This window comes from Denticeps clupeoides, chromosome 13 (genome assembly GCF_900700375.1).
Source record: "Denticeps clupeoides chromosome 13, fDenClu1.1, whole genome shotgun sequence".
Taxonomy (NCBI): Eukaryota; Metazoa; Chordata; class Actinopteri; order Clupeiformes; family Denticipitidae; genus Denticeps; species Denticeps clupeoides.
The window spans coordinates 2,419,868-2,437,167 of NC_041719.1; the positions used below are offsets into that span (position 1 = coordinate 2,419,868).

The window sequence follows — 17,300 nt, forward strand, 5'->3', positions numbered from 1 at the left end:
ACTGGGGCAGTGGTGCAGGTAAGGAAGCGGAATCAGAAGGTTGCGGGTTCGAATCCCGAAGCGCCAAGGTGCCGCTGAGGTCCCCACGCTCTGCTCACCAAGGGTAATGGGTTAAATGCCACGTCACTGTGTGCTGTGCATCATTACTTCCCTTCCCTTTGGAGAAGTGTGGTAAAATGAAACGATCTCTCCTGGTCAGGCACTAATTGCCAACATTTAAAGTTCCGGCCCTTTATTCTAGGGAGGAAAGAGAGTGAGAGAAGCATGGAGTACAACACATCAGTGTATAGTTATTGAAATATAAAATTTATTGTTTTATAGTGCCGTCCTTCTCAAGTTACAACCCCAATACCATTAAAGGAGCCACAAACACTCCGAAAATACACTCGTCTAGTCACATGATCGATAAGAATGTCAGAATAATGTTAACATGTCCATAATCTTAATAATTTTACAGCAAAAAATTATAATTCAATGAAACGTATGAGTGATTCCAGGCCAGATCTGACAAATCCGTAGAATCACAGAGGCGATTCCCACCCGGAGAACTGAACAGGGTCTGTTTGGAACTTACAATCTTGAAGGAAACAAAACTTGCTTCAGTAGATCGATCCTGCGCTCACTAAATGGAGAACACTGAAACACAAAGACGTAGTTGAGCATGATCACCTTCAGCCTCCAAGAGCTGAAACATCACGTCATAGGACAATTAGAGCCGGGCACCTTCGACAGACACTTGCTTATGGCCGTTGTGGAATGCATTCGTGTTACTTCTTTCCCAGAGACAATCTGGAAGAAAGAGAAGTCAGGATTAACAGCATATAAATATCCACAGCCAGGAGGTTCCTCTGCTCAAACGGAACAGACACACAGCTTGGATGAGTGAGGGATTCATGGAACTGGTGCAGATTACAAACCGTTTTATAAAAGCCACTTTGAGTCAGCATGACTGCAATTGTTAGGCTATTATAAGGTTGCCCAGGTGAATCAATGGAAACCCCATCATCATTATTTTTAATATTTTCCAAAAAAAAAAATAAAAGAGGAAGAGGTGTGACAGTTCATGCATGTAAAAATACAACAGTAATTAATGTTTGTATTCAACAATGATAACAGTAAAAATTATACTGTGTGTGTGGTGTCACATTCACTAGAACGAAATAAAAACCAAACACACTTACTTATTAAAAGAGTCGTCCTGGAGGTTCAACACTAAACTGTCCGCATTCAGGTAGATCTTGTTCTGTGAAGCCGCCACCTGCAACACAGAGAACCTTTCTGAGCGGGATGGCGAGGCTTTACAAGCGTTCCCGGGCCGCCGGCGAGGAAATGAAATACTTCCGCCGCTCCTCAGATGGGAAGCATTTAATGCGCCGGCCACGTGGAGCGCGTTAGCAGCTCGGTTCTTACCGTCTTAGCGATGTTCTGGGCGGCCCGGATTCGTCGAAGTTTCAGGTATCCAGGGTTCTTAGTCACGGCTTCTCCCAACTGAGCACAAGCGGACGGTGAAAATCGGTTACTGCTCGGGTAAAAAAAAAAAAAAAGATTCGCAGATAAGAGATTCTCACCATTTTGGCCGCCTGAGCTTCACCCTCAGCCTGGATGATCTTCTGCTTTTGATCTTGTTTGGCCTTCTCCACAAAGAACTGCGCCCTCTGAGCCTCCTGCTGAGCTGTGGTAAGACAGACAGGGGAACGCGGAACCTTAAAAGTCAAGACCCTGGCACGTCACTGCGGATATCGATAACCACTCCGCTACATTCCGCTATTACTGCAATGGAGATAGGGGTTTATTAAATATTTCTCTATTCATAGATTCTTTGGCTTAGGGCTGAACAATGGAACAATTTTTTTTTTTTTACCGAAATCACGATTTGAATAAAGGCAGTTTTTTTTTTTTTTTTAACAACTGTGATAATTTTTTCGATTATTGTCAGGGCTGCTGCGGGAGGACGCATGTGCAGACATGTTGGGTTGGCTGGAGCATTGCGGATGCAGGAAGAAGAGAGGCAGCTGCAGCGACAGGGCGGCTTGCGTTTGGCGGCGAAAGCGCCGAACAGTGCGTGCATGCAGCTGAATGGGCGGAGCTTGACAGGTGCCATGACTATTAAATCTCGTTCCGTTGATGTCCCTGTATTAAAGGCGATCACGCTCACCAATCAGATGCATCCCAACATAAAGCCACGCCCATTTTAAATGCAAGCAAGGACACTGGCTCTCAACTTGTGGAGTGCTATATAGTGTGTGTGTGTATATATATATATATATATATATATATATATATATATATATATATATATATTAGTATAGAATATAGTATATACTATACTGTGCTATATAGTATATATTTCAATGTATGGTTACGATACAGTTTTTAATACGTATAGTGAATACTGAACAGGCGTCAAAAATTGCCAAATTACATGGCAATCGCGATATCGGTCAAATCACATTTTGATGCTTCTTTTAATTATATCAACAGTTTGGCTTCCAAAAAAACCACAGAATTCCAACACTGCACAACTTGGGAGCGAGTTCAGGTTCGGCAGATCTCGTGCTCGTGCTCCATCTTGGGTTTCAGAGGCAGCTGCCATTGCGGTGTTTCGAATGGTCACATAAAACAAAGTCATTGTCGGGATCCAACTGCGACGTCACTTCGGGCCAATCTCTGCTTTAAAACAAGGAATAACGATTTAAAGGGTCACGTACCGACTTGCTTGGCCTCTACGGCAGCCGTGTACTCCTTGCTGAAGCTCAGCTCCGTGATGGCCACGTCGTCGAGGATGATGTTGAAGTCTTTGGCCCGTTCGAAGAGCTCTCTGCGAATGAGCAGAGACACCTGGGCGAAAGAGAAAAGGCGGGCAGCGTTGAGGTCGGGGACGCACTGATCCGGCTTGCTCAGATCCGATGCCAATAACTGAAGTACGAATATTGGCCGACGCGGAGTATCGATCCGATAACAGAACTGAACGAGTAAACTGAGATTACTAATTTAAATATCCATAAAACGATATAACAATTACAGAGACATCCGAATACATGACTCTTCTGGATGCGGTTTATAAAGATTGGTTTACGTCCCAAGGTTTGGAGCTGCAGATATCGCAAGCAACCACAGAACATATTACAGGATTATTATACATTTAAAAAAAAGAATATAAGAAATAAGACATAAGAAGATAAGAACATATTTTCAAATGTAAATTTGGAAATAAAAAAATTTTAAAAATCCATATGTATCATTGTTATATTGTTAGCTGAACTTAAACGACAGTGAGTAAAATGGCCCTAATCATGTTCCGGCATAGATCAGCTATAATTTACATGACTTTAAAGGAGATACGCAGCTGTGGAGGTGCTGGAATATGGAAGCAACGTGGAAAAAACTCTTACGAGAACTACGTACTTCGTAGACTTTTCCAGAATTTTACATGTTCATTTCGTACTCAAACTTTTCAAGACCTGGACAATTCTCTTTTCAAATTCCATGACTTTTTGCAGGTTTTTAATGACCGTAAGAACCCTGATGCAAAAATAAATAAATAAATAAAACACAAAAATAATAAAAGTTTTATTGTTCGTGACCTCCATACAAAGTTAGCCATCACTTAGCAAAACCACCACTGTGCACGGCCTACATATGTGGCCTAGCGGTTAAGTGGCCCCGTAATCAGAAGGTTGCCGGTTCGAATCCAGATCCCACACACACTGCTCCCCGGGCGCCTGTCATGGCTGTCCACTGCTCACCAAGGGTGATAATTAAAAGCAGAGGACACATTTCACCGTGTCACTGTGTGCTGTGCTGCAGTGTTTCACACTGACAATCACTTCACTTTCATAACAGAGAGCACAAATGCAAGATTTAGTGCGGGAGGCGTCCAGACGGCTACGCCGGATCGGTTTCATAGATCGCCGCACGGCTGGTTGAGGGCGAGTTGGGAGGACGGCCGAGTTCGTAAAACGTGCGAACGCCTCTAGCATTTGAAGGCCTCTCCGTACCTGCGCCCTCTGCGTGATGAGCTGTGAGGCGTTGAACTTGGCCACCACGCTCTTCAGCACCTCGTTCACGATGGAGGGCAGGACTCGCTCGTCGTAGTCCTTCCCCAGCTGCTGGTACAGGACGGGCAGGTTGGCGGCCACCGGCCGGGACAGCACGCGCAGGGCAATGTTCACCATCTGGAGGTCTGACACACACACAATAGCCTGAGTCATGACGTCCAAGAATTTACATTTACAGCATTTACCAGACGCCCTTATCCAGAGCGACTTACAATCAGTAGTTACAGGGACAGTCCCCCCCTGGAGACACTCAGGGTTAAGTGTCCTGCTCAGGGAGTAGTATGTGGGAATTGTAGTACTATGGTAGTAAGTGGGAATTTGAACCTGGGTCTTCTGGTTCATAGACGAGTGTGTTACACACAAGGCCACTACCACCCTGAATTGAAACATGATTAAAAACGAAATAATATATATTTTTTTTTAACAGTGCATTGTCTGTTTCTCTTTCAGTCTCCTTTCAAATACCCTTTTAATCTAGAACTAGGTTTAAAACAATTAATATGACCTGTACAAGATACAAACTGCGAATTATAATAACAGACTCGCATTTCGTCACGTGGCCAGGAGAACGCGTATGAATAAAACATTTTTTTTTTGTTGCTGTTGCAGGAAACAGACCGGCGGGTTTACAGAAGGCCTGACAACTTGCCGGGGTTTGTGTGACGCCAGATCGCGCCCACGCTGCAACGCACCTTTGCTTCCGGTCAGCGAGGAGATCTTCCTGGGTCTGGCTCTGATGTCATAAATGATGGGATACTGGAACCACGGCATCCTGAGGGCGAAGTCGGTCAATAGCCAGCCAAATTGCGGTGACACGAACCCCACCCGCCCAAAAAGGTCGGTACCTGAAATGAAGGCCCTCAGCCAGGACCGTGTCCGCCTGTATTCCACCGATTCGGTTAAAGACGATGGCCCTCTGTCCACCCTCCACTGCCACAGTCAGCGTTACAAAAGACGCACAATTAAATCACACAATTAATTAAAAAGCAGGTTTAAAGCACGCAGTAATCTGCACTTTCTAATCGTCTTACCTTGCAACCCTGCATTGACCTACACGTGACCTCTAACCTCCTCATCACGTTATTAAAGCCTGAGCACTCCCTGTTCTCCAGGCGTGAAGCCGGCTGTCCTGAAACACGTCTTTCTGAACTAGAACATCTTTACGTGGCTGTTTATTTTACAGACACTGTGCAAACAGACTTGACACTCAGGTTTCAAGTTCACTTGTCATGCATGATCCATTTTAGTCTATTTAGTCGCAGGTCACATTGCATAAAGATGCCGAGAATGAGTCGAACCCGCACCACCTTCGCGCACAAAAGGCACGCGAGGACGCAGGACACCGCCTCAGTGTGTCGTGCAGCTTCTTTCATTCTCAGTGGCGGCGAACGCGGTCTCGGGACATCAGGGCGACCCGAACGAAGACGCACCTGTGTACATGGCCTCCTTCAGGCCGTAGGCCATGGCTCCGGCGCCCACAAGCAGCTTTATTCCCAAGCCTGCCCCCTTGGAGCCGGAGGACATCCTGCTGGCCAGGTCCCTCAGGTGCTGGACAATCCTCTGTTGACAGGGAAGACGGGCCTTTTTAAATCATTCGTCTCAGGTGAAACAGAGAGCCAAAATTAAACTGAAAACCGGACATTACAACAGAAACTCGGACTAATAGGTGAACTTTAAAAAGGAATGTACGGTGTACGGCCGCGGTGACACCGACCTCGCGCCGGCCACCGCCTACAAGTGACATGCGCGGCGGTGACATAATGTACACGGGCCGAGGATAAAAAAAAAAAAAGGCGCGACGTGGAACGAGACGGCGAGTTTTATTAACGCACGACACGCGAAATCTGAACGCGGCCTAATAAAAGGCGGCTAGCCTGGCCGGCTAGTTAGCCAAGTTGCGCCGAAGACACGTGTCTTCCGGCGCGAATATTACTGAACTGCGCTTCATATTCAGACGTCGCGGACGAATAGTCTGTATTCGTCGCTGTCCCTGGCTGCGGCAAGACGCCATGTGCCCGCAAACAAGCCAGGTCTCCCAATCATAGCGGCGGACACATGCACCGAGCGGCACCGCTTCACGAACACACGTGACGTAAAATACGCTTTACAGCATGTTTCTGCTTTGCTCGTGACAAAGGGAGCGTTCTAGCTGAAGTCGGTTAGACGTCACCGCTTTTCCGAGCCTTTCGTCAAGACGAGAAGTACTCACGTTGGGCTCTTTATTCGCCATGCTTGCGCTCGGAATCCAAGGTCGCCTGTCGCCACGGACACCTTCTGGAGAGCCGGCCGCGAGGGCTGCTGGGATTTGTAGTCTATTAAAAGAAAAGAAAAAAGAAACATGGCGGCGCGCATGTACGCGCAAAGTGACTTTTCCCGTTTCACCTCCAGAGAGGGAGGGGGGTGTCACCTCACTGTTAAATAACGCGACAAATATGAATGATTTAAAAAAAAAAAAAACGTATTTGACATTTCGTAGATCACTGTTGTGGAAATGACATTTGGAGCTGTTCTATTCAAATGAAACGACACCCGTTAAACATCCAGTTCTCCATTCAAGCACCATTTATATACAGTACAGGCCAAAAGTTTGGACACCTTCTCATTCAACGTGTTTTCTTTATTTTCATGACCATTTACATGTTGATGCCTTCAGTGAGAATATACCAATGAACACACGTGGAGTTATGTATTTAACAAAAAAAGGTGGTAGTAGGGTGGTAGTAGCCTAGTGTGTAACAAAGACCCAGGTTCAAATCCCACTTACTGCCATCATGTACCCGAGCAGGACACTAAGCCCTGAGTGTCTCCGGGGGGACTGTCCCTGTAACTACTGATTGTAAATCGCTCTGGAAAAGGGCGTCTGGTAAATGCTGTAAATGTAAAAGGTGAAATAAGTGAAAACATGTTTTATATTCTAGTTTCTTTGCTCTGATTACTGCTTTGCACACTCTTGGCATTCTCTCGATGAGCTTCAAGAGGTCGTCACCTGAAATGCTTCTCCAACAGTCTTGAAGGAGTTCCCAGAGGTGTTTAGCACTTGTTGGTCCAGCTCACCCCAAACCATCTGGATTGGGTTCAGGTCCGGTGACTGTGGAGGTCAGGTCTCCACTTTTTGTTAAGTACAGAACTCCACATGTGTTCATTCATAGTACTGATGCCTTCAGTGAAAATCTACCAAAGTAAATGGTCATGAAAATAAATGAGAAGGTGTGTGCAAACTTTTGGCCTGTAATGTATTTACTGAATTTCATTACCTCTCATTGAGCCCATTGATTTTTTTCAGCTGAATCTAACGTCTGGTTAAGAACAAAGGCCATATAGTAAAAACCACAAATGAATGCTTCTTGGTGTATAATAAAAATGGTGAATTAAACTGTTACTTGGTGTGAGGCAAAAGCAACAATATTTAAAATATACAATTACTTCCACTGGCAGAAAATATACTAGAGTTAAATAATAAAAATAAATAGAATAAAACTTTTTTAATACGCAATCAAAAAGGCAGCGTTGGTAAGGAAGCGGCACTGTAATCAGAAGGTTGCTGGTTCAAATCCCAAACCGCCAAAGTGCCACTGAGCAAAGCACCGTCCCCACACACTGTTGTGCTGTGCTGTGCTGCACTGTTTCACAATGACAATCACTTCACTTTCAAAAGGCAACACAAGGGATATAGGAATGTTTAATTACATGTATTATTTATAACAACCTATTTTACAGTTTAGCTAAAAAAATAACATATAATATCAAGAACATAAGCATCCACATCAAAAGGAAGCAAACGTTGTTTTCTTTAAAAAGAAGACAGCACAGCAGTGTACATTTGTGAGGTGTAATTTAGGAATGACGGGGGGGTAAAATGTTCAAATAAAACAACTTGTGTGATCGGTCAGCCACGAGCACTTCTGCTCACGTATACGAAAAAAGTCGCCCTGCCACGTGCTGGTGTGATCTTTAAGACATGATCTCTGGTTCCTTGCATTGCTCCCTTGAGTGTACCAGTGGCGGTACTAAACAGCACCAGCACCTTGCACCTATGTGAGATTTCCAGATATTTCCTCCTTTTCAAAAATGGACAATAAAAAAAGCCCTTTTCAGCGTCAGACGTAGAAAAGTCGTACCCGAGAGGTGCTGACGTGAAGCTCGTCATCATAGAATTTGGTCTCTATAACAACATTGCCACTGGGGAGAGAAAGACATGGACAAACATTAGAAGAAAGAAAAAGCAATCTCTGATAACTGGGCCAATTACGCAGAATATTAAAATTCTTTGTACATTTCATTTACACTGTAATTCTGGACAGGCTACTTTTCTAGGAAATGAAAGAAAATTGTTGTTTTTTTTGTCCAAATTACCCATCATTTAAACAACATGATGGCTGTGTGAAATTGTGCGGACATTAGGCATTTAAAAAAAAAGAAAAAAGAAAGAAGGGGGATCTTACGTTAACACGTTCGCTGGCATCATCTGTGATTCTGGTGCTGCCTCTATTAAGGACTGCCATGTGTTTGTGGAGTTGGGAATCACGAAGCCAAACTCAAAGAACCATTCTGCGGATCAAAGTGAAAATGAAACGCACTTAACGCGGGTTTATTTTGCATCTTGGTAAAAGCCCGATCATTACAGGTGCCTACCTTCTAGGCACTGGCCTTTGAAGAAAACCTTTTGTTCCAGACGAAATTTCTCCAGCTTTTCTGACGAAGAGAAATTGAGCTCCCTGGAGACTGCTTTGCATTTCAGTATCTTTTTAGGAACTCGAGCTGCAAGGTCACAGGAGAGAATTTTTATTCATTCATTATTATTATGATTCACATGAACAGGAACAGCCCACGTGAGCCATGTTCCTCATGAGAGTGATCTTTTAAAAATAAAAATAAATAAATAAATAAAAAATAGTCCATAAATGATCTTGTAATGTGGTATGAATAAAAGCCGAGCACATGTTATACAGCATTGTAATTTGCCTGACAGTTTATATATATATATATATCGGGCCGGCCCCAGGAGGAACCAGAGCGAGGCAGCGAATGCGTTGCCAGGTTACACCTACATCAGAGCGCGCCTTGGCTCGGAGTTAAGCCCCTAATTACTTAATGAAACCCTCAGGTGAACTTTCGACAGCCGCACTCAAGACGCTCTCGCCGGCTACCTTCGTGCTCGACTCCAGGTAGGGACAGGTCCTCCGTTCCTTGCCACAACACCTTCCCCGTTTCGGCATCGCGCAGATTCATCCAGTTTCTGCAAAAGCTGTTAAAGGAAAATTCTCACGGCAAAAAAAAAAAAACTATGAATTTACAGAATTTAGATAGGATGAGATCATAGTCCTCTCAGAATGCATTTTTATATTCAGCTCCCAACCACGATTGATATACACCAACTTCTTACACATTATACACCACGCCCATGGCCTGGTGGATTGTAAGAACACGGTCTGGGATGGAATCAAATTCCCAAAAGAGGAGGTGCTGTTCCAGTCCACCCACGGTAGAAACGATCATGAAAATTATTAGCATTAGCAACTGCACATGATGAATATTTGAAGAAGCACAGTCGAGGTAAAAGGGTATATTTTACACTATATTTTCTTATCTAGTTAGTAAATTGTGCTGATATAAAAGTGGCGACTCACAACAAGAATATTCTCCATCTAAAGCTTTTAGTTTCTGCTAGATGGTTTACCATTTACTGATGATTTGATATGTAATTAATAGGATTCATACTATTTGAACCTATATCTGAGATAAATAATGATTTTTAAAAGGCTTTATTGACAGCACCACTCGCCAGGCTGGCTGCAGACGGATACCAGAGTAAACCAAACGCCGCGCCAGCTGCTACAAGAGCCGCTTGAGGACCGGTGAGAGGCTTCAGGTGGGCGTCCCGCATGTCCAACGCTACAGCGTGTGACAGCCCCAGCCACTCTGTCAACGCCATATGACCACCATCTGCCGGCGTGTCCTCGGTGGACGCACTGACACCGGAGCAGGGATTAGGATGGTGGCGGCAGTCCCAGTCTCAACTGGCAACGTGGGTTAAAAATAAAACATATAATGAACACAAAGTCCAGAAGGTTTTTTTTTTTTTTTTTTCCAGTAACTCAAAACTGTAGTTAATTACGTAAAACATATAAGTTTCTCACCCCAGAAAGAACTACATAGATTAAAGTAACAATGTTAAATTCTTATTTTAAAGGGAAAATTTGACCCATTTTCACTTTTGAGTTTCATAAATTAACGGTTCCTTACCCTGCCCTCTTACTTCGAAACCTGAACTGTTATATAAAATTCGGGTGGTAACACACTCGCCTCTGAACCAGAAGGCCACTTAGGGTCCCTGAGCAAGACACTTAACCCTGAGTGTCTCCAGGGGGACTGTCCCAATCACTACTGATTGTAAGGACGTCTGGTAAATGCCAGAAATGTAAATGTGTGATAGAATTGCATTTGTATTAGGGGATTGGTCTCTCCTAAATCTGTAAACAATGAATGATTAACATAATGGTGCCTAAGACTGCAGTGTAGTATATACACTTACAAAAAAGGGAACAACACAATGTAACTCCAAGTGAATCAAACTGTCCACTTAGGAAGCAACACCGACAATCAATTTCACACGCTGTTGTGCAAATGTAATAGTAAACAGGTGTGAATTATAGGCAATTAGCAAGACGTCCCCAATAAAGGCGTGGCTCTGCAGGTGGGGACCACAGACCACTTCTCAGTTCCTGTGCTTTCTGGCTGATGTTTTGGTCACTTTTGAATGTTGGCGGTGCTTTAACTCCAGTGGTATCAGGAGACGGAGTCTAGAACCACACAACTGGCTCAGGTAGTGCAGCTCATCCAGGATGGCACAATAAAAGCGAACTGTGGCAAGAAGGGTTGCTGTGTCTGTCAGCGTATGTTCTGCTGCCTGCAACATCCTACTGCATGACCGGTTTGGCAGTGGGTCAGTAATGGTGTGGGGTGGCATTTGTTTGGGGGGGCCACACAGCCCTCCATGTGCTTGCCAGAGGTAACCTGACTGCCAGTAGGTACCAAGATGATCTCCTCAGTGGGGCAGTGGTGGCCTAGTTGTTAAGGAAGCGGCTCCGTAATCAGAAGGTTGCCTGTTCGAATCCTGATCCCCTTGAGCAAAGCACCGTCCCCACACTGCTCCCCGGGCACCGGTCACGGCTGCACACTGCTCACCAGAGGTGATGGTTAAAAGCAGAAGACACATTTTGTTGTGTCACAGTGTGCTGTGCTGCAGTGTTTCACAATGAGTCACTTCACTTTCACTAATTGGTCTTCCTATTGCAAGACAATGCTAGACCTCATGTGACTGGAGCGTGTCAGCAGTTCCTGAAGACGAAGGCATTGATGCACATCTGGGACATCATGTCTCGCTCCATCCACCAATGCCACGTTGCTCCACAGACTATCCAGGAGTTGGTGGATGCTTTAGTCCAGGTCTGGAGATGCCACCTCATCAGGAGCATTGTAGGGAGGCCACACCCACTACTGAGCCTTGACATATATCAATATCAAAAGAGTCTTCTGGAGGTCTGAACGGACTTCAGTACAGGGGAAGGCTTAGCTAAACGTGCACTGAACCTCGATTATGGGTCGGGTAACACATGAAGCTGCAGCACCACTTCCAATACTTTATCCTAATCTCCTTAAATCAGGATGACCAGGTAGGAAGTTGTCCTCTCCCCATGTCCACCAGAACATTCCAGGTTCTGAACGGTCACCAGCGTTATGTGGGTTTATCGAAGCTTCTTCCCCGGCAATTTTGGAAATCGACCCGACCAAGTGTCCCTTTCAACACCTGACCTGGTGCAACCTGAAGCAATCAAACAACTGAAGAAGACCTTCCATTCTGTGATATGAATCACAGACCCTGAAATAAAAACACACACACACACACATACATACATACACACATACACACATATATATATATATATATATAAAGTTCCAGGAAGTGATGACTGGCATCTGCGTGCTGGAGTATTCGAGATTAGGGGTGACAGATGTCTCTGGGATCACACCTGCTGAGCACCTCCACCGGGAAACCGGCCCTTTTACAAGCAAACATTGAAACCGTTTGCTTAATTAGGCCCTGGAGCTTTGCGACAGTCAAGCCTCATGCACACTTGAAAAGGTGCCCATCGCTTCCTGCAGAAAGGACCGCTCGGCTGCATTACCGTCCCAACGTCGGTCGGTCGAGAAAACACCGAGCACGTGGCACAGAAAGCGGGATCCACTTGAGCACACAGCGCGGGACAAACAGCGCCTTTTTTTCCATTCGGCGTCCCGAGTTCCTGGACTCCACTCAGGGGACGCCGCCGCGCACGTCCTCCACCCCCCTGGAGCCGGCAAGAGGACGTCCATCTCCGACACCTGCTACAAGAGAAGACGCACCTCCATAAAATTCACTTTTAAAAGGGAACGGCAACCGATCAGGGACATAAACAGCCAACATGTCCCCGTAATTCGACGGTCACATCAGCAGGAAGCCCTCCAAACATCTGGCGCAGACTTCCACCAAGTCGACATTCTTCTTTACCAGCACACACTTCTTTTAACCGTATTGCATTTCTCCGCTCTGCCCATTTTCAGCTAATTGCAGCGATTGAGTGTTAATGAGCTACTAAGCGAGGGGTATTAAAGTTGGAGTGTCTGGGCAGGCACCGTGGACGCCCGGCGCGGTGCCCACTGGGAAATTTGCTCCATGTCTCATGCACACACCGAGCAGGTGAAGACGCGGCTCCTGCAGCGCCAGCGCCGCGGAGCATAAGGCAGCAAATCCCTGGCCTTGCAAATCAAGGATTTAAGAATTACCGGCACGCCGCGTCTTTCCGCGGAAGGTCACCGAGAGAAGCCCGCCGCTTAAGCCAGCAGACGGGGGGCCGGAACGGGCCGCTCCCGCCGCGCAGCCCCCGTGTTTACACCCGCGGCCAACTCAGCCCGCCGGGTCGGCGCATGAAGGGGAACCGCGGCCCCGCGGAGCCCGACGAACCCCTAGCCGGCTAGCAGAACCGCGGGCGAAAAGGATACAGTTTAAACCCCTTGAGGATCTCCTTGGCTCGGTCTTCGTCGGAAGACATCGTTGCAGAAATCTTCGCTTGTGACCTTTAATTATATATTTAAAAAAAAAAAAAAAAAAAAGCCCACCGACGCGACCGGCCGAAAGAGTCCGTTTTCCGCTGCGGGCGACCGGGCGAAAAATCCACTCGGCAGCCTGGCCACCGCCGCAGCCTTCTCCGCTAATCTCGACGCCTGTTTACGTGAGCCTGTAATCAACCTACCCTAAATATGGGCGCCGCCGAGATGGACAGCCGCCTCGGCCAATCGACACGCGAGCTTTCAAAGGCAAGACACCAGGCGAGCCAATGGCGATCGAGAGGCCGGACAGGCGGGGTGGGGTTTGGTTGAGAAGGACGCGTCACCGATGGCAACCAGGTCCGCTCGACGGACACCGCTGATCTAAGACGCCTTTTAAAATATATTCACCATAGGAGTGTCATTCTGTGGTCCGTACTGGTCACGGAATTTTTTCTTTTTTTTTTTTTTTTAGAAAATCCAACTGTGTATTTTCACTCTATATTAAAAAAAAAGTTTATATTGATTTACACTACAGGCCAAAAGTTTGGACACACCTTCTCATTCAATGTGTTTTCTTTATTTTCATGACCATTTACATTGGTAGATTCTCACAGGCATCAAAACTATGAATGAACACATGTACTTAACAAAAAGTGGAGACCTGGCCTCCACAGTCACCGGACCTGAACACAATCCAGATGGTTTGGGGTGAGCTGGACCAACAAGTGCTAAACACCTCTGGGAACTCCTTCAAGACTGTTGGAAAAGTATTTCAGGTGACGACCTCTTGAAGCTCATCGAGAGAATGCCAAGAGTGTGCAAAGCAGTAATCAGAGCAAATAAACTAGAATATAAAACATGTTTTCACTTATTTCACCTTTTTTTGTTAAGTACATAACTCCACATGTGTTCATTCATAGTTTTGATGCCTTCAGTTAGAATCTACCAACGTAAATGGTCATGCAAATAAAGAAAACATTGAATAAGGTGTGTCCAAACTTTTGGCCTGTACTATATAAATACTTAACGTTTCCTTCAGCACTTTACATTCACATTTACATTTAAAGCATTTGGCAGACACCCTTATCCAGAGCGACTTACAACGTGCTTCCATGTTACCATCAATGAAGTGATCAATTCGGGTTCACATTTCTGCGGTGTTTCTTTTACATTTACAGCATTTTAAAATGTCACAATATATTGTTAATGCAACATTTAGAGTGAGCATATATATATGCTAAACCCAGCCACTTACAAATGCATATCATTTCTTGGTGTCAGTCCCAAGCCCAGGTAAATTGGGAGGGTTGCATCATGATAGACATTGGGACAGAACACATTTAATGCCCAAGCATTAGATATGACTGATATTACAGAATTTACAAGGTAATTTTTTTACTGTATTCACTGTTAATTTCATGTAGAAAATGATGACATCACATCTACATAACATTTAGTCTCTGGCACTACAGTCCGCTACAGTAACTAGAAGTGTGCAGTAAGCACCCTCGTTTCTTTTTTTATTTTTCTGAATTTCACGAATGCAGCACACAAATGTTCAGAAGAGTTTAATAATTTAAGGGTTTCTCCACCATTTTCATTACATCATCAGAACATTTTCATTACATCATCAGATTTTTAACGTGAACCTGGTTAACCATGGCAGCTAAACTCCAGAAGATGGCGCTAGAGCACAAGAAAAAGCGCCCTTGAACACAACACTTTGTGAAATGCATTTAAAAGTGAGAAGAATAATTCGCTTTAATGAATATTTTCTCACCCCAAATGATGCATAATAAATATGCCCCTTTTGGCAGTAAAAATAAACAAGCCCACGTGATTACAACTTTAACAAGAGTTTCGGCGATTTGGCATGTGATTCTGTGAGTCAGGGAGAAAGGCTGCCAAAGGAGGAGTGAATGGAGAGCTCTTTCATATTTAATCAGGCAAGTCTGAATACATATCTTACATAATTCACCCTGAAACAGTCTCAGTAGACAGTTTAATTCTGTGAACAACATAGTAATACTACATAATATTAACTACTATAATAAAAATAGCCATATTAATTGCAATACCACTACTACTGCTACTAATAATAATAGCTTTTACCACTGTTGTTAGTATTGCTGTTATTATCAGTAGTATTGCTTTTTTATAACCAATTATGCCACTAATTTTCAATATTGACTTGAGTGCAGGATAAATATCATTTGTAAGGGTCAGTGGTGGCCTAGCGGTTAAGGAAGTGGCCCACACACTGCTCCCCGGGCGCCTGTCATGGTTGCCCACTGCTCACTCAGGGTGATGGGTTAAATGCAGAGGACAAATTTCACTGTGTGCACCGTGTGCTGTGCTGCTGGGTATCACAATGACAATCACTTCACTTTCACTTTATTATGTGGTTCCTGAGAAGACAGAAAAAATGGTCTTCCCAGCATTTATTCAGGTACAGTATGTTCTAGTGAATGCATTAGCATTTGCACCCTGTCACTGTGGACATATGCTCCATGACCATGTCACTACTGCGAAATTAATGGCTTGGGACGCCGGTGATGATGACAGGGCAGGCGTTACATAAAAGGACAATTTTTATGTGTGATGTCACAGCAGCAGATGCCGAGCTCCTTTCCAAAAAGCCAACCGAAATCATTATAAGCTTCAGGCCTTTGGGAATGGCAAGCGATTCGGGACATTTTTCACCTAAGCTAGACCAAAATGTAACACGAATCATTAGAGAAAATCACTTTTATTTTCTCACATTTAAAACAGTCCCTGTAAATATCATGTATGCAGGTAAAGACGGTGCCGGTTCACAGATCGGGTCAAGTGAGCCTGCATCCTACACAAGTTTGTCTTGCATTAATCCAACCTTTTTACAGCATTTGCCACATACGTTCCACATAGGGTGGTAGTAGCCTAGTAGGTAACATACTCGCCTATGAACCAGAAGACCCAGGTTCAAACCCCACTTACTACTATTGTGTCCCTGAGCAAGACACTTAACCCTGAGTGTCTCCAGGGGGGACTGTCCCTGTAAAATACTGATTGTAAGTCGCTCTGGATAAGGACATCTGATAAATGCCTTTAATGTAATGTAATGTAATGTAATGTAAATACTGCCCTCAGTTTGCCGTGTGCTCTCTTGCGTTCGCTATTAATGATGTTGAGTGTCTGTTCCTCCCTCACCTGCCGGCATTACAAACCCACACGATCATGGGAAGAGCGTGCAAACTCCACACATGCGAGGTCCTAGTCGGGATTCAAACTCACGACCGTGGACGCCGCCCCATCATGGGGCCCTGAAATTTTTCTCAACAATACCAACAATAACAACACTTCATAGAACTCCAGTACACTCCAGCACTTTCACTTTCACTCTCAATCACTTCTGGACTCAATTCCCCTAGAAATCCTTGCACAGACCTTTAATTTCATTTTTAACTCTTTTTACCTTGAACATTTACCTTGTTATACTTTGTCACTTTATACTTTGACTCCACCTATTTGCACACCTTCACCCTACCTGTTACACATATTTAATATTTTAGGTTAAAGACATTAAAGTGTAAGATTGGTTATGTTTGCAATATTTGCATATTGGTAATCATTGTACACTTGCAATATTTGCAATACTGTGGTCTGTATCAGTCGCTAAAAGCATTTCACTGCATATCATACCATGTACGACTGTGTATGTGACAAATACATTTTGAATTTGAATTAGAATTTTTGATGGAAAACGCCCACCTTGTTCTTCCTCAGACTGCTCCATCTAGTGGTCTTTCGTTACATGACACCGACCGCTGAGAAGCCTCCACAGAAACCTGCTGACTTCCGTTTCTTGCGTTTGGTAAAGAAGCGGGGTTTGAACAGGCCGCGGTTTGACGCGCTTGACGTTCGGACGTCCTCTCCGCTCCCAGCTGGAGGGCCGTGAAGGAGTGATGAAACGCACGCTGCTGCTGGAAGTTCAGACAACAGGCTGAGTCCTGCACTCTCTCGAGGACTCCGCGGCTTTGACAGCTCAGACGCTGTCAAGAGTGAATCGCTCCGGCAGTCTTTTATTGTCAAAGGTCAAAAAAGTTCGGCACAGGGCTTCCGAAGTTGCTTTTCGAGACGATTGCGTTGCTGATGTTGTTCTGAAATGGAGCTGAG

The 17,300-nt window shown here is 44.8% G+C and overlaps 2 protein-coding genes across 3 annotated transcripts; both read right to left on the minus strand.

The window, feature by feature from the left end:
• Nucleotides 1-285: 285 nt before the first annotated feature.
• Nucleotides 286-6,364, minus strand: phb2b (prohibitin 2b). The gene is made up of 11 exons (XM_029000176.1): nt 6,268-6,364; nt 5,489-5,618; nt 4,904-4,988; nt 4,751-4,830; nt 3,999-4,183; nt 2,709-2,838; nt 1,569-1,672; nt 1,411-1,488; nt 1,182-1,258; nt 724-789; nt 286-636 (listed from the first exon to the last, which is right to left on the minus strand). The coding sequence occupies exons 1-10, from the start codon at nt 6,286-6,288 to the stop codon at nt 768-770; spliced, it is 912 nt and encodes a 303-aa protein (XP_028856009.1). The 5' UTR covers nt 6,289-6,364; the 3' UTR covers nt 286-636; nt 724-767.
• Nucleotides 6,365-7,717: 1,353 nt separating this feature from the next.
• On the minus strand, nt 7,718-13,335 carry pde6d (phosphodiesterase 6D, cGMP-specific, rod, delta). 2 transcript variants are annotated; one of them, XM_029000177.1, is made up of 5 exons: nt 13,098-13,335; nt 9,206-9,294; nt 8,691-8,816; nt 8,501-8,606; nt 7,718-8,237 (listed from the first exon to the last, which is right to left on the minus strand). In XM_029000177.1, the coding sequence occupies exons 1-5, from the start codon at nt 13,145-13,147 to the stop codon at nt 8,156-8,158; spliced, it is 453 nt and encodes a 150-aa protein (XP_028856010.1). In that variant the 5' UTR covers nt 13,148-13,335; the 3' UTR covers nt 7,718-8,155. The 2 variants fall into 2 exon arrangements, with proteins under 2 accessions (XP_028856010.1, XP_028856011.1); XM_029000178.1 differs by lacking the exon at nt 13,098-13,335 and adding an exon at nt 9,863-11,224.
• Nucleotides 13,336-17,300: the final 3,965 nt, after the last annotated feature.

Coding starts and splice junctions, on each gene's coding strand:
- pde6d (XM_029000177.1), bottom strand. CDS start 13,147: ATGTCTTCCGACGAAGACCGAGCCAAGGAGATCCTCAAGGGGTTTAAA. Junction 8,607..8,690: donor CAAAGGCCAGTGCCTAGAAG/GTAGGCACCTGT, acceptor TTTGATCCGCAG/AATGGTTCTTTGAGTTTGGC. Junction 8,238..8,500: donor ATGCCAGCGAACGTGTTAAC/GTAAGATCCCCC, acceptor TTCTCTCCCCAG/TGGCAATGTTGTTATAGAGA.
- phb2b (XM_029000176.1), bottom strand. CDS start 6,288: ATGGCGAATAAAGAGCCCAAC. Junction 4,989..5,488: donor GAAGGAGGCCATGTACACAG/GTGCGTCTTCGT, acceptor TGACTGTGGCAG/TGGAGGGTGGACAGAGGGCC. Junction 1,259..1,410: donor CCCAGAACATCGCTAAGACG/GTAAGAACCGAG, acceptor TCTGTGTTGCAG/GTGGCGGCTTCACAGAACAA.